General features: G+C 39.2%; 1 protein-coding gene across 1 annotated transcript in view; it reads left to right on the top strand.

Moving 5' to 3' along the window:
• Window positions 1-8,791, top strand: part of LOC140230998 (aryl hydrocarbon receptor nuclear translocator homolog) — a 38,530-nt gene extending 29,739 nt beyond the window's left edge. The window contains exons 11-16 of the mRNA XM_072311144.1: window positions 969-1,155; window positions 2,038-2,144; window positions 2,900-3,050; window positions 6,197-6,731; window positions 7,128-7,284; window positions 8,018-8,791. Coding sequence (XP_072167245.1) covers window positions 969-1,155; window positions 2,038-2,144; window positions 2,900-3,050; window positions 6,197-6,731; window positions 7,128-7,284; window positions 8,018-8,325 — 1,445 coding nt within the window. The 3' untranslated portion in view covers window positions 8,326-8,791. The remainder of the gene's footprint in view (window positions 1-968; window positions 1,156-2,037; window positions 2,145-2,899; window positions 3,051-6,196; window positions 6,732-7,127; window positions 7,285-8,017) is intronic.
• The last annotated feature ends 3,511 nt before the right edge of the window (window positions 8,792-12,302 follow it).

The following is a 12,302-nucleotide window of genomic DNA, read 5'->3' as shown; positions in this document are numbered from 1 at the left end:
CCAAAGAATGTGATTGGCATTGTAAAAATGCACACTTTCAACTGAATGGATCCAACGTCAACAAAAATGTGACAAGTGCATCCATTTTCACAAGAATGGATAAATTGATTGGCCAAACCTAGCTACACAATAATAACATTTATTCACATCTTCATATGGGCAGAGTATGATTTTGTCAGTCAGTACATCAAATGAAAAAAAGATGCCCCTATTGTTTTTAGAATTCTGACAAAATAAAACTTGCAAATGAAAGTGAGAGACGGGTTTTTAAGGATGTCAAAAGGTTTGCTAAATAGAGTTGAAGTTGGCAAGGGACTTGAAGTATGTGTCCTAGAGGAGTGTGGAGTCTCATGTGTAAAATGCTTTCAAACAGCAACAAATTAAACATCATAAAGCTTATTGTCAAAAAAAAAAAAAGAGTGACAATGCGTGAGAATTTGTTATCATGTTTTTCAAGTATTAAATTGTAATGCATAAGTTTGAAGGAAGGGATAAGAGTGTGACTATCAGTGAGTAGAATTGTGCTCAGTCACTGCTGTGAGCCATGTGGTAGTAGCAGCGCCCATGAAATATGCTCACCGTAGTGAGTCTAGTTGATTTGCATTCAGATTTTGTTAACACTGAGCTATATGCTCAGCATTCAAAATTGCTTTGTGTGTGCACCAAGGAACATAGTCTACTATTCAAATGAGTGATTCTTAAATCAACTTGTTTTTATTGCAACAGATTAAAAGATTGCCCATCATTGATGTATTAACAGTCACTTATTAATCAGTGCTTTAGTAGTAGCCATGATAAAAATCAGAAGGTCATTGGTGCGAGTCTAGCCCAAGTGTGTATGCCCATGATTTTTATCATGGTTACTACTAAAGTGCTCAATAGTAGTAGGTGCTTACGACATAGCATGCAGAGTTGCAGATCTCCAAGAGGCGATGATGCCTTCTTTCATCTCTACATCCTATTTGCAGGTATGGTAATTGACCAGTCAGATGGGGATTCTGAAGGTCAGAGCACAAATCACTATTGCCTTGTCGCCATTGGTCGACTTCAAGTCACGAGTACGCCAAACTGTGCAGATCTGGGCGGCGCCGGGACACCCAACGAGTTCATCTCGCGGCACAATATCGACGGCAAATTTACGTTTGTAGATCAGAGGTTAGTGCCGAAAGGAGAGCTATTTAAACCATTAAACAATGTAAATACTGCACCTGTAATTCCTATTTCATCAGGTAGTTTGGTTCATGTGAATCAGAATCATTGTTAAACTGTTCCTGTGATATGTAGTACTTCCCTCTAGAATTAAAAAAAAAAAACAAACAGTATGTATGGTAAGAGACAGGTGAACAGATTTGTCAATGATTGCTGTGAATCCAGAAATATTCTGGGCATGGAATTTATGTTTTACTGTTTAGATACAAATGTACTTACAGAAGATACTAGGTATACATAGCAGTGTTCATTCAATAAACATATAGTGCAGATAGCATGTTGTTAGTGGTGTGCATATCATTCGATTCAACATGAACACCAGTTAAAGGTCCTGTTTACCTTTGGGAGCAGTGATTTTAAAAAATGTTCAAGATATCACATTTGTGTAGGTTGGCCGTATCACAAAACATCCTACCATGTAACATTTTTGCAATAAAGCCTAAAGGAGATATATAACTATTTTTCTCATTAAACCGTAACCGTAGATGGTTTAGTCTGAAAGCATTTTTATATAACTGTTGTTCAAATTTTGTATATGTAACAGTACTTAACATCGATTATACTGGTTCAAATTTTTATATTGGTTGTTTCTATCCCTAACTCAAATTTTATAACTAATCTGAAGCACTAAAGCTGACTTTTTGTTTCATCTCCAAATGGTGAATAATGCCTTTAACTTTTAACTTTCAGCACAGAGATATAGTCACAGTGCATCATGGACGCAGCTGCAACATAACAGGAAATGTTCCACAACAGTGTCTCTATTGTATGTTAATGCATAATGTGCCAGGTTTCAACATTATCTTTCCACTCAATTTGTCATTGCAGAGTAACTGGTGTTTTAGGTTACCAGCCCCAGGAGCTTTTGGGCAAGTCCAGCTTTGAATTCTGCCACCCAGAAAACCAAAGCCACCTCAAGGATAGTTTTGAGCGAGGTAAACATGACTACAATCACATTTTCCTTTCTCCTTTTTTTTTTTTTTTTCTCTCTCTCTCTTTTGTGCAGGGCTTTGAGTTCATTGGCAGGGTTCTAGCCCTTACCTATTTGTTTTGAAATCATGATTGTCCAGCCACTAGCCCATCACACATTGACATAATGCTCCTAAAAAAATAATGATAATAATAAAAAAAATTAAATAAATAAATAGATAAATAAATTGGGAAAATTGAGTATGGCAACATGATGCAGAAGCCATTAATATTTGTGTGTGGACACAAAATGTTGTTAACTTTTTAAGATACTCATCCTGATGCATATACCCACCCAACCTATTTTCTTTTTTTTTTTAACCCTCATGATAATTTGCATACAAGGAAACTACTGATTTGTTTGGGGTTTTTGTTTTTGTTTTTTTGCTTAAATCTCATAATGCAACTTGCCACACTAGGTCTGTACACTGGGGTGCCCAGCATCACATTCTGGTCGTTGTTTAGCAATTCACAGTCTAAAGATTCAGCGTGCATGATTTTACAGCTGAGAGACTATTATTTGTTAAGTTTGTTCGCCATTTATAAACGGTGGCAAATGAGAGAAAAAGAAATCTCATTGCAAGCCTAAAATCAATAACTCCTGTGTGTGAATGTGGCTAATATGAAGTTGTTGTTTTTTTTTTTTTAAATAGTGTTGTGCACACTTTCATTTTGTTTTCTTTTCATGATCTTCTATTCTCCCCCCCCCCCCCCCCAACAGCGGTAAAGATGAAAGGCCAGATGCTGTCACTCATGTATAGGTTCCAGTCCAAGAGTCGTGAATACGTGTGGTTGAGGACCAGCTGCTTCAGTTTCCAGAATCCGTACACAGACGAGGTGGAGTACATTGTGTGCACCAACACAGCAATCAAGTATGTTGAGAAACTTGTACCCAATGTAGCTTCTGGTTAATGGCTACTGTATGCCGCTAATATACCCAGGCTTCTTAGGCTACTTTGTAATCACGCTACTCTTCCATCTCCCAATTTCCACTTCCATTCATACATTCTCTGGTACTCACTTACAAACATGCAGCGAATCACTACGATCCATTTGGATTGATGACCTTTCTTTATTGATTCCAACGTTGCAAAGACTTTGTAGCACTTCCTCAAGTATCGAATCATTTCCATCACCAAATGACACTGTGTGACTTTCTCGCCTCCTCAAACTGATGTTCAAGTTCTGCATGGTTGTAATTAAAATTGGACCACAAGATGGCGCTATTCACCATTAATCTGCAGTAACACCCAATTTATACAGGACATTTAGAGCATTCCAGGAGTGCTACTGAACCACTCTGAACTCTTGATGAAAAGACAATTGGGCCCTAGAGTGCTCCAGGTTATGCCTCTCTAAAGGCTTGGCTCAAGAGCGCTCCTGAATCGCTCTAAACTCTATAAATGGTCATCAAGGTTTACAGCTCTCCAGGAGTGGAATGTGGTGTGCATTATGCATACAGTTTGTATGCTAAAGTTACAGTGTACCGCACGCAAACTTGATGAAGCTCACCATGGCACCAAGCAGTTATGCCCTCTCTCAGTCACTCCTTGTGTAGTGTTAGTGAGTAGTGATTCTCTGTATAAACAGACCCAGAGGGGCCAAGTCGAATCCACCCCTCCCCTTCCTCAATGTGCACTCCAATAGTGCATTCATGAGGGCTTTTGTTGATGGTGAGGTTTTTCGTTTAACAATAAATGATAATAATGTGCATTCAAATGTGCCCATGGTACTTTTTCAGGGATAAAAAAGCAAATGGTCAAAGTACTGTATACGTACATTAAGTTGACTACCATAATAGCTTTAGCTCCTCCGTAAGTTTCCTGATGCTAAATGATATCAAATTAAATTTGATACACTTGAGTAAATGTGTTTTAACACTGCCTTTTTTACATTCTTTTCTTGAATCTCATGTTAATATTCACATGAGCCAAAAAGTCCTCTTCTTGATATGAAGAGTTTGAAGCGTTTACTCCATTCTTGTTGATTTGAAATATTTGCAATTGAAGCTGCAAAAAAACAAAGAAATTAATGAGGAAATACAGGATTTTTGTCCCCGCCGAACGAGTTCGAGCAGGGGACTATGAAACGGGCTCCGTACGTGTGTGTGTCCGTGTGTCCGTCCGTCCGTCCGTCCGTGTGTCCGTCCGTCCGTGTGTCCGTGTGTGCGTCCGTGTGTGATGAAAATGTTCAAAATGCTACTCCTTCGCCATTTCTAACCCGATTTTGATTCTGTTTGCTTTATATGATAGCACTACATGGGAGCTTTGAAACTTCTATACAAAATTTCAGTTGTGACCTTTGACCTTGACCTTTGACCTATATTGTACATTTTGCTTCAAAATGCTACTCCTTCGCCATTTCTAACCCGATTTTGATTCCGTTTGCTTTATATGATGGCACTAGGTGAGGGCTTCAAAACTTCTACACAGAATTTTGACCTTTGACTTCTTTGACCTCTGACCTTGATTTTTGACCTATATTGTACATTGCCTACAAAATGCTACTCCTTCGCCATTTGTAACCCGATTACAATTCCGTTTGCTTTAAGTGATGGCACTAGGTGAGGGCTTCAAAACTTCTACACAGAATTTTGACCTTTGACTTCTTTGACCTTTGACCTTGATTTTTGACCTGTATTGTACATTTTCCTACCAAATGCTACTCCTTCGCCGTTTCTAACCCGATTTCGATTCCGTTTGCTTTATGTGATGGCACTAGGTGAGGGCTTCAAAACTTCTACACAGAATTTTGACCTTTGACTTCTTTGACTTTTGACCTTGATTTTTTTTACCTATATTGTACATTGGCTACAAAATGCTACTCCTTCGCCATTTCTAACCCGATTTCGATTCCTTTTGCTTTATGTGATGGCACTAGGTGAGGGCTTCAAAACTTCTACATAGAATTTTGACCTTTGACTTCTTTGACCTTTGACCTTCATCTTTTTACCTATATTGTACATTTTGCTACTAAATGCTACTTCCGGCGGGGACATATATTACGCACCGCGTAATTTCTACTTTTCCTTGTTGTTTTTAATTACAGCTTTAGGAATATTCCTTGTTAATATGTAACACATGTGGTATCATTGGAAAGGTTTTGTTTTGCTTCATCTGATTACAGACTTACTTTAAAATGTTTAAAAATGGCCCTTCACTCATTTTCCAATCAAACTCTTCCTACGTCCTACATTGTATTATCGAGTGGTACCAGGAGACCACAGTTTCCAGTCTTTTCTGTTGAAGCCTTGGCCCATATATTGTTGACTTAGTCGCCATGAATACTTCTTGCTCTGTGAAGTAGACAATACAGAAGAGAAAAACCATTGAAGTGTACAGGAAGGAAGTATGATATGAATTTAGAGAAACGAAGAGTGCATGTTTCCTGAATGCTGAAACAAAATACTGCTTGCTTGACAGTGGGATGTTTGATTCTAATCCCAAAAATTCAAACCAAGAAGAACGTACAGACCGTGTAGTGTAGGCATTTGCTATCTATCATGTCATTCAATTCTTGATTTTGTTAGCAATGACAAAGAAATTCTTAGGATTTCCGTTATTCCTCAGTATTTTCTTATTAGCTGAAGGTATTTTTGTGCAAATTAAAGTGTGGGTAGGGTTGGACATGTTGTAATTTTACAATGATATCAATTTGACTTTTTCTTGGCGAGTTAAAGCTCAAATAGCGATTTCTTACCTGGTGTATGCTAAACACTACCACATTTGATGTAAATTCAAAGTGACTATACTTGTTGGAAGATATCTTTTCAAATGTTTGACATGTCTAATCATATTTATACTGAGATGTTCATGAAAAAGTTTGTTCTTGAGAATCCCCAAAAGTTTGCCGTGATGCGTGCTTGACATGACAGTAACTAGTGATTTTTAAGCTTGAGTGAGTATGAACAGGTAAATCAAATAGCTTGTTGCTACATGTACATCCTCAAGGGAAGTGTCCATAAATCTGAATACACGGCTAAGCTTGGCTACTACATGGCATTATTGATTTATCCTAGAAACATGCAACAGCCCCACGGAGGGCCAGAGTTGGACAGCACCAAGCACAAGGCCCCTGGGGAGCCAGTCGCCTCCCTGACAGCCTACGATGCTTACCCTAATTCAGCCACGGCAGCAACGGACACCTTGGCTGACCGCCACACTGCCACGCAGGCAGACAAGCCCAGCACCAGCTCCAAGACAGACTCCTCCATGCCTGGGCTTCGCATGGGGCAGGACGCCTCCACCACCGGTGGAATGTATACCGGGGGACTCATCCCCACTCAGCAATCCCAGCAGCAACAGCCGGCTCTCATGGCGGCCGACAAGTCTGGGCGAGGCCACGTCGGTGCTGGTGCCGCGTCGGGATTCTCGTCCGGCGGCTATCACCAGTTGCGGACGAGTCAGCCGTACAGTCGTAGCGGCACGGGCGGGGAGGAGAATGCAGGGGCCAAAAGTTCCTTGGGAGCTGCCAGCAGCTTGGAGGATTCCAGGAAGGCCTATGGGCAGAACCAGGCAGGCTGGTCACCATCACAGTACTCGGCACAGATCAAGGTAAGCGAGAGCGTATTCTAGCGTACTCGTAAGCATACTGTACCGTATCATACCTGCAACAACAAGTGCTCGGACGCTTCTAAAGTGTACCCTATACCATACTATACCAAGCCAAAAGTGGTCCACTTCTCAATGTGTTCCAAAAGCATACCAGAAGTTGGCATGAGAAGAATGCGCCTAACACACACACATGTGTTATAATGTCAAGAGTTGACAGGTCTTGTATGTGAGTTACAATATCGGCCAAAATGGAAAAAAAAGAGAAAAACTTTCCCTAAAGGAGTACTGAGGAATGTAGTGCTGTAATCATGACACTGTTGCATAATTCCTGCTGTGTTTGAGTCTGTGCTTTTTTGTTTTTTTTAATGCATATGTGTAATGTGTGTCTCCTTGCAGAGTTCTCAGAGTACCCTACCAGTCAGCAGTCAGTCCACCGTTCCCTTCACCCCCCAGGCCAGTGGCAGCATGTCCTCATCTCCGGCCCCTTCCTACACCCAGCTGCAGACAGGAGCTGGGAGGGGCTTTGCCTACCAACAGGACAAATCGTTACAAGGTACTGTCAAACCAGAAATATTATTGGCATGAAACTTTGGCAAATTGCCACTGGCAGTCATTGCATACCTTTCACTTGCATTTTACATAATTGCAAATCTTGGCTCCTCGCAAAATTTGCAAAAGTTTCATGCACACAACAAGTTTTTACTCGGGTCTCTAAACAAGCCCATATTACCTCTAATCATGTTAAAGTCTTCACAGTTTTCACTCATGTGCAAAAAAATTTCATAAACTAGAGGATTTCATGTGTGACAGGGTCACCTCTCACACATTACGGAGGTCTCTACCCTTTGGCAAAATTCATGAATGTTATTCAAATCAAATTCAGTTATGTTTTGTTCATGGATTAAAAGGGCTTGAAATGCAGCATTCTTTTCCAATGTACATGACTGCATGCATTCATTATTGGACCTCTGTTTACTCATTTGCATAGTCCGCTGAAGAGATCTTAAACTACTGTCATGAGTTCAGGCCTTTATGGTTTGCCCTACACAACTAGCACTGTCAGCACTCTAGTGTCAACGAGAATGTTGTGTCATGCAAATGATAGAACATACTCAGTCATTGCTTTGTAAACCAAGGCAGTGGGATTTTTAGTTTGATTCTATTAATATCCACCACACCGTAGATACGTTTCTCATAGTCTGTCATGTACAGTACATATCAGGGGTCAGTGAATAGCTTTAAGGTATTAAAGAGCTTCCACGTTACTGTGCTATTCTGTACTCCAGGATCCCAGACCACACAGATGGGGTACAGCGGGCGTGGTGACTCCAGCTCCATAGCCCGCCGCGACCACGGCATGTGGCAGCAACAGCAGCAACAGCAGTGGCAGCAACAGTCTGCGGGGAGTGGCCCGGCGACGGGAGCAGAAAATCCCAGCGGGGCCGGGGCCCAGCCCCCTACGGGCCAGGAGGAATTCACGGCTGACATCTACCGCATGCTGGAGGGGCAGCAGGCCACCACGGGGGGCTACCCGGTCTCACAGCAGGTGGAAGAATTCCAGGACATACACATATTCCCCGCCTTTTCCGAGTAACGAAAGAAAGGCATCCCACCTCTCATAGCAACATGCCAGGATACCCTGTCGTACAAGGATGTCTCAGAGGCCACAACAAGTTTCAGAGGAAAGATACATGAATGAGATGTCAGTGTATAGCCTGCCTTTCACAGGCATGTGGAGGCAGACATGAGATGTCTGAAGATGTGGGTTTGACCAAATTTCAATAATTTCATGACTGAAATATCAATATTGGCTTGCAAAATCAAGTATTCATTCAGTTCATTTGGCTTATTCATATATTTCTTGCTTGCTGTAATTTTTTGGGCAATGCTTGTTTACACATCTACAAACAAACCCTATGATACACGTAGTTCAGATTTGACCGTGTAGTCCGCTGTTTTTACAAGTTTTAAAGAGTATGTCTACGAGCTAAGGTAAAGTCTCCAGATCTTCTTACAAACCTTTGAGGTAACATACTAAAGGTGAGTTACGGTCAAGTCTGATTTTGGCAAATTTTGGGCCTCCTTACTCTTGCAATCAAGTAAAACATTGGGGTTTGTTAAGTGCATGTTGCAGAGTTAGCTGCATCTCACCAGACACCCGGTTCGTTTGCATCACAAAGGGAGAAGAGTTCCTTTGGAATGATGACGATGGACTGACAACACCAGAATTTAGGAGATTCTCTGGCAGAGTTTCCAATGTGGTAAACTGAAACAGTGGTGGATTAACGTGGGTGAAAAAAGAGCTGAGCTGTGATACCTAATTCTGTATCACATCAAGTCTTGCAAGCAGTCATGAAGATATACTATTTTCAGTGGTGTGACAGCATTGAAAACGAGTGTTCTGTTGGAAATAAACACTGCCCCACAAGGATATATTCTAAACTTGTTATGACATAACATGAACGTCTATCACACACACACACAAATTTGAGTGTGGAATTTTCATAGATTGTATTGATTTTCCAGAACTATTGTTTTTGTGCAGTGATATTCTAATGCAAAGTAACAGATTTGATATTTTTCATAAAATCAGTGAATGTTATGTAAGGAAATGTTGATACTATTTTCTGCATATAGACCCCATCAGTGTAAGAATATGAACAGACAAAATTCAACTTTCTTTGCTGTGAAAGACTTTCAAGAGTCTTTGAAGTTTCAAATGTTTGTGCTATTTTTGTAGCTGACGTAATTTACATAGAGTGAGATAATTCTGCATGTAAAAAGTGCATTGTTATCACGACAACCAGCAACAAGTCATCATGTGAGTTCAAGTTTGTTCCATCTTGCTCAGTTCAAAGAATATCATGTTATTAATGTCAAGAGAATACAATCAGAACAAAGAGAATTGAGAGGGAACATTTGTCTGTCTGTCACAAGCACAAAATTGAGATAAAATTGAGATAAGACTGTTGCCAATTTGTTTAGGTTTGGAGGAGTCACAGTGGCAAGCGTTGATTGCATTAATTTTGTTCTCAACTATTTTTGAAGAAAATTATGACTGATGTTACATCTAATATACATATTTCCTGTAGAATGTGTTTTGTATTTGCATCCACTGTGCAGAGCATGATCCTTTTGATAAAAAACATTTGATGCTGATTGCCAATTTGAGATGAAATCTATTGGAAATTCATAGGATATGAGATGAAAGATACTCTGCTTTCAGAGGTAATATTTTAATGAATACTTTGTCAGCCAGAGAGAAAAAAAAAAGTAATTCTTGATTTTGTAAAGATTCTTCTTTTTTCCTCTTTTTTTAAAAATATATTCTACCTGAATCTTCTCCACCAGTCTCTTACCTTATCACAGTATGTGTACTGGATAGGTACTTAACTAAGAAATAATATATTTTTCTTGAATGAAATGGTAAATTATGACCAAAATTTTACTGTAAAACAGTTATGTGGTTTGTTCGCAAGAGAGTTTAATCTGAACAGTTCGAGCCATTTTTAATCTATGGCATTTTGCCACAAATAATCCATGACAATGATCATGATAATGCATGGCCCCATGCCATCAACAGGTTGTATAACTTGGATGGAGTTGTACACTGAGAAGACCGTCTTCAAACTTGCTTGTGTAGATAGCAGTGATGTGGTGTTTTTGTCATTCTGTTCTTTTCCTCGTTTTTCTCGGAAGTAACCACAGAGTTATCTCATTGTATGAAACTGATATCCACCACCTTGTCAAGTGTTGTCATTGTTCAGTTTGTGGTGCAACATTTCATGGTTTAGTGTAATATTTTCTGTTGTAAATAGGTTCTGCAGTTTTTATTTGCCTTTACTTTTATACACTTAGTTGTAATCTACAATGTATATCTCTCCCCATCTTGCCACTGTAAAATTACCTTGATTTTTTTTTTCCTGAATCATGATATCACTTTTTAATTTACATCTTTAAATTAATACATCAGACTATGCCACAGTGCAATTTGAATTTTCAGATAAACATTTGATTTTTTTTTTTAAATCATAGATATGGCTTAGCCTTGCAATGGCATTCTATTTGTATAGATGCATCTTTCCAGATCAAGGCGGTCGGATTGTAAATATTTTTTGATTGTGGCTATGGCTGTGTAATTTCTGATCACTCACAGTTGATGGGTGTGGAGTTTGGTTCATGTCTCAATGGATGGTGAATTGTGAAGGAAATGTCATCATATTGTTTATGTTTGTACAACAACTAGATCGAGAACAAGTATTGATCACTGTTTTGTTTTTCTTTATTTTTTTTTTTTGGGGGGGGGGCGTGAAAGACATGACATTGTGACAGAATGTTAATGCTTCAGAACTACTTCCTGTCCCCAATACTTCAGGAAGCTCCTTGAAAAGAGCAGTATCCGAATAATCCCTGGATTGTGTTTGCCATTGAGATGCATCTAACATGGGAGTGTATCCCTAAATTCTTTCTTCGAATCTTTCTCATAATGGATATGCGACCCATTAAACTATCTCCGGGGCATGGCTGATGGATTCCAACATTTCATGCAGATCACAGTTTACTGTGCAGTACGTAATGGATGCAACATTCAGCAGATTTTGAGATTGGGCAAATTCCCTGTTTACATCGTTTAAATGGTTTGTCCACTCATTTTATTGCGTAATACTCGTACAAAGTCTGTGACAACAGCTAGTCTTGCAGCCCTGATGCACATTCCTCATGTTTGCTCTCGAATTTTGTGTATGTCGTAAATACTATGCCGAACCCTTCTAAGAATGTCAGAGAGTAGCAGAATTATTTCTCTGTTGAGAAGAAGAAGAAAAAAAAAAAAAAGGCTGTCTGGTCACACAAACATGCTGTATCACCTGCTGGACAGACATCTCATCCTATCATAAATCCAATACATCCAGAGGAAGTTATAACCATTAAGGTGTAATACATGAATTCATAAAAAGATAATGAATCTGCCCCATCGAAAAGAATCTCAATAGCTCATGTCAAAAGCATTTGCAACAGCTTGCAGGCCTAAAGGTTGAGGTATATTCAACTCCTCTGGAGATGCTAATGTTGAAAGTATTCTAGAAGATTCCTTTTTCTAGTATACAGATTCATGTCTCTGCAGTATTATGTAACTTTTTGTAGTTGTTCTCACCAAGAGTTGCATGTAGGAGTTTTCAACAAAAGTTGGAAAGTACAAATATTTTTTTGTTTTGTTCTATTTGTTCCTGTCTCAGTCTGTTGTCCTGAACAGAGTATGTTCTGTGTATATTTCTTTGTATATGTAGATGGAATAGTGTGTATTTGTGTTACAACTCAATTACATTCAAGTTTGGAATGATCTTGTTCCACTGTGAAATTCAGCAGATCAGGATTTATTTTTTTTTTTTCCAAAATAATTTGGAAAAGTATGAGTAAAACTGAAAAGAGGAGAGACATATGAAAGTCAGTCATCTTTTTGCATTGAATGATGTAATTTGATATCATGATTTACTTATTTTTATGTGAAATGTGCTGTCTTTAAGACTTTTCAGTCATACAGACAAATGTATACATATTTTACAGATGTATTTG

Source organism: Diadema setosum, chromosome 7, assembly GCF_964275005.1.
Source record: "Diadema setosum chromosome 7, eeDiaSeto1, whole genome shotgun sequence".
NCBI lineage: Eukaryota > Metazoa > Echinodermata > Echinoidea > Diadematoida > Diadematidae > Diadema > Diadema setosum.
Note: the sequence above shows the minus strand (reverse complement) of the source record. Positions and strands in the feature narration are given on the sequence as shown.